The sequence below is a fragment of the Stomoxys calcitrans genome, chromosome 3 (assembly GCF_963082655.1).
Source record: "Stomoxys calcitrans chromosome 3, idStoCalc2.1, whole genome shotgun sequence".
NCBI lineage: Eukaryota > Metazoa > Arthropoda > Insecta > Diptera > Muscidae > Stomoxys > Stomoxys calcitrans.
In genome coordinates this window covers 109,155,405-109,159,430 of record NC_081554.1, presented here as the reverse complement: position 1 = coordinate 109,159,430, position 4,026 = coordinate 109,155,405, and the positions used below count along the sequence as shown (strand labels likewise).

Sequence of the window (4,026 nt, the reverse complement as noted above, 5' to 3'; positions counted from 1 at the left end):
AAACCACAACTTTTTTTTCTGCGTTAATATCCATTTTATTATCCCAAACTTCTTTACATTTTCAGCAATCTGTACGAATTAAAAATCAGCTGCTGTTTACATATTTAGTTTCTTCTTCTTATTGGTTCTTATATATCTAGGTTATTTCGTACGACAAAACATTTACTGGTGTGATAACAAAAATAGTAAACTGTATGCAAAATGACGAATTTGACGTACATAACGAAAGTCTTATGATTACAGAAAATAACATGTCTGATCGTCAGCAAGCGGAGCAATTTCGATGTTTATGACGTTTACTACTTTTTATACATTTTACTAAAGTATATGACGTTTACAACTTTTTGACAGCAGAAGACCTAAAAAACCGACATACAGACCATCTCTGATGCATGGCATATTAACTCACAAATGTCGACAGCATTAGGAAACAACCACCTTTGAATATTTTTTCTAATATTCTCGCCAGCATTTAAGCCCAGTCGTTTTGCTAGTGTACATGCTAACCTCTTCGCTTAGAAGGCCTCCGATTCAGAGCAATAGTCATGGTAAATAGTGATCGATTAATGGGTTCTGAAATTAATATTACTGTCACACATTTATGCCATTTAAATAAAAATACGGTTTCTTACAATTATATGTGGTCGTTTAAAATTGAAACACTTTATCACCTGCTCTGTATCATAAACAAATTAAATAACTGCTACAAAATCTTTAAATTAATGGACTTCTTATAATATATAATAGAGTGGACCCATAGCAGTGCATTCGTAGCTTCATCACCCTTATTTCGTTTGTCGAAGGCGAAAATCGAAAGCAGTCGTAGTCGAAGGTGAATTTCACATTTCATGGTATTTCGCAACTTATTCGCCTTCGACAGCTTTATAATTGAAAAATATTGTGTTATATAAAAAAATTATATTAAAGTAGGTTCATACTCTTTCGACCTCCTGTAGGTTAGCAAGTTCGTTCCGGTCCAAAGAACCGATCGCCGTGGGAAAAGGGTGGCCATTGGTTATTTAAAGGCGCCAATAACTCGCCTTGTCATATTGAGCATCAATGGCACTCAGTATTTGTGCAAGAGACGGTGTCGCCCGGCCTCTCACTGAGACTCTCCGCTCGATACCGCTGATTGTCCGTGACTGCCAATGCAGCTACTCCGTATGGAGCATTCCACTATCCGAAACATGTGAACGCGACCGGTAGCTTGCAGCTAAGCTTCTCGTGATAGCAATGAACACCACACAAATTGGAGCTCAATGTTCCAGCCTGTGTGGTGCTCACAGCTATCCAGTGCCGGAACACACTGGATAGCTGTCCTTCACACAAAAACAAATGTGTTCGTTTGAATTGGTAACACTTCCTGTCTGCTATACTGCAAAGAAATTGAATATATGATACAAAATTATTTATTAATAATAAAAATAAAGGAAAGTATTGTGGAATCGTAGCAATGCATTCGTAGATTAATTTTAGAAAAATAAGACGCTTTTTAAGGCTATAGATGATAGATATAGCTGAGTCTATATTCTTTAAAATACTTTGATAATTTATAGTTTTTATGTGGTCTTCTGCTAATATTTTCATTTAAAATTTATGTTTACATTGCAAGGACTTGAAACGCGTCGTTTATGTTCATGTCAATTTTCCATATTACCAGTTGACCATCAATGCCGGAAGTACTAATTTGGGTTCCATTATATTTGTCACCTTCATATAACCGAATACAAGTGATTGCGTTTTGATGGATAGAATCGACAAGTGTATCGGAATTTTCTGAACGCAGATTTCTATCAAGGGATTGGAAAATTCGCATTGCCGATATGCCACCAGATTCTTTTCTTTGTGATCTATCAAGTTTACGAATAAGACTTAGTTTATCGCTTTTCCACATATATACTAGGGGAACACAGCTATGACCAGCTACTACTATAGATGTTGGTGATATCCATTCGCAAGTCAGAAAGGGAAGATATTCTGATTTGCATCTCACAATTACGTTGGAGTTGGTTGCATCGGCAACGCTTATACTACTATCGTGACTAACCCAACATAGCTTATTACCATCACTTGAAAATCGCACACAGTTAATCCACCCGCCACCACTGATTGAATTCTTAAATTCTGCCATCAAATTTCCAAGGGGCATGCGGCTACCCCACGGGGTTGGCGAAGGTTGATCTTCAATATCCTTGATGTATGCTGAAAAAATTCGGACCTACCAAAATATAATGATTATGAACAAGTTCCATATGAGTCGGAGAGGAACTTACTTTATAATCGGTGGAACCTGCTGCTAGAAGTATATTATTTGGATGCCAATCTATAGAAGTTATGGTCGATCTGATTGGTTTTTTGATATGCTTTGATACCCACCAATCATTTTCCGATTCAAAATAACAGACCGATATGAGGCGAGCACCGGAGCCAACTGCAAATTTATTTTCTGCTGGTGACCATTTAACACATGTTGCAGCTCTATTGATTCTTAACAAAACCAATGTCGGTTTCCACTTTCCATCTTCTGTCTGTTGCCACACATATGCGTTACGATCAGCAGCACAACTAACAATACGATTTGTGTTCTCCGCCCAATCTAATCCCATCACCCTCAAATCGTGTTGGTTTAATACGTCAGTTATTCTCCAGTCGTTATTGACCCGCTTATATATATGGATTTCGTTGTTATTAGGCGACAAAGCAATTACTGAAAAACAATTAACATCAAAACCAGAACAATAAAAGCATCATGCTTACAGCTTCTATCCTTATTCCATGCATGGCAGGAAATAGGTGCAAGGGATCCTCCAAAAGTAAAAGTTTCAGCCATATTTATTTAGACTTCTGAAAGATAAAAAAATGCCTCTCCACTTTTCGGCTAGTTAGTCATTTCTTATCAGGATGACTAATAGATACATAATAATAAGTCGATTCAAACTATTAATCGATTTCAGTTTTTTTAATCGATTACTTTGCGGTTAGCGGAGATTACTCGGTACAGCTTTATGCAAGGCAAATTTATATAAGGTAATAGCAACAACAAAGAATTCAACTTTATAATCCTACATGATGCACATACAACGTGAGGTGGTATAATAATGAAAATACAAATATAAAAAACCACATTGGCATTTCAATATACGACATTTGCAACTAAAGGTAGTTTCGTTGGGGGTAGATTTTTGTTTTTGTGCTAATGACACTACCTCTAAGTTGTACCACGATAACCCTATGGGAATGGGTTCCCACATAGTACAATTATGAGGTAGAGTCATTGAAAGTGCTCTTTCACCCAGGATGCACTTGTAGGGGTAGGTCATTCGAACAGCTGAGTACATTTTTTATTTTTGCAGTAAATCTAAATGTAAAAGGCTTGATAACACAGCTGTAATTTTTATCTAAAATCTTAAAAAAATTTCTATTTGGTCCGATATTCAACACATAAGCTATAAAACAGTGTTAGAATGATGAAAATACAAATATAAAACACATTTGAAGAAGATAAGTTGTAAAACAAAGTTTATTTCTAAAACCACTTTGACATTTCAATTTACGGCATTTCCCACACAAGGTAGTTTCGTTGTGGGTAGATCAAGAAGCAATTATAAGGTTAGGTCATGGGAACAGCTAAGTACATTTTTTTATTTTTGTTTTGATTTTGCAGTAAATCTAAATGTCAAAGGTAACACAGCTGTGATTTTTTTCTAAAATCCTTAAAAGATGTTCTATTTGATCCGATATTCCACACATAGGCAACAACAGTGCTATAAGCTGTTACTTTTAGCTTGCTTTAGAAAAAAGTGTAAAAAAAGTATATTTGATTAAAGTTCATTCTAAGTTTTATTAAAAATGCATTTACTTTCTTTTAAAAAATCCGCAATTACTTTTTGGGCAACCCAATATAAAACACATTTGAAGAATAAGTTTATAAAGTTTACTTCTAAATCCACTTTGGCATTTCAATTTGCGGCATATCCCACTCAAGGTAGTTTCGTTGGGGATAGATTTTTGTTGTTGTGCTAATGA

The 4,026-nt window shown here is 35.5% G+C and overlaps 1 protein-coding gene across 1 annotated transcript; it reads right to left on the bottom strand.

The window, feature by feature from the left end:
- Window positions 1-624: 624 nt before the first annotated feature.
- On the bottom strand, window positions 625-2,923 carry LOC106090353 (actin-related protein 2/3 complex subunit 1A-B). The gene is made up of 3 exons (XM_013256521.2): window positions 2,758-2,923; window positions 2,274-2,707; window positions 625-2,218 (listed from the first exon to the last, which is right to left on the bottom strand). Exons 1-3 carry the CDS (start codon window positions 2,828-2,830, stop codon window positions 1,601-1,603), a joined length of 1,125 nt encoding a protein of 374 aa, XP_013111975.1. The 5' UTR covers window positions 2,831-2,923; the 3' UTR covers window positions 625-1,600.
- Between the last annotated feature and the right edge of the window lie 1,103 nt (window positions 2,924-4,026).

Excerpts from the sequence above, each read along its gene's own strand:
- LOC106090353 (XM_013256521.2), bottom strand. The coding sequence starts at position 2,830 with ATGGCTGAAACTTTTACTTTTGGAGGATCCCTTGCACCTATTTCCTGC. Across the intron at positions 2,708-2,757 it reads ATGGAATAAGGATAGAAGCT|TAATTGCTTTGTCGCCTAAT; the intron begins GTAAGCATGATG and ends ATTGTTTTTCAG. Across the intron at positions 2,219-2,273 it reads CAGGTTCCACCGATTATAAA|GTCCGAATTTTTTCAGCATA; the intron begins GTAAGTTCCTCT and ends ATATTTTGGTAG.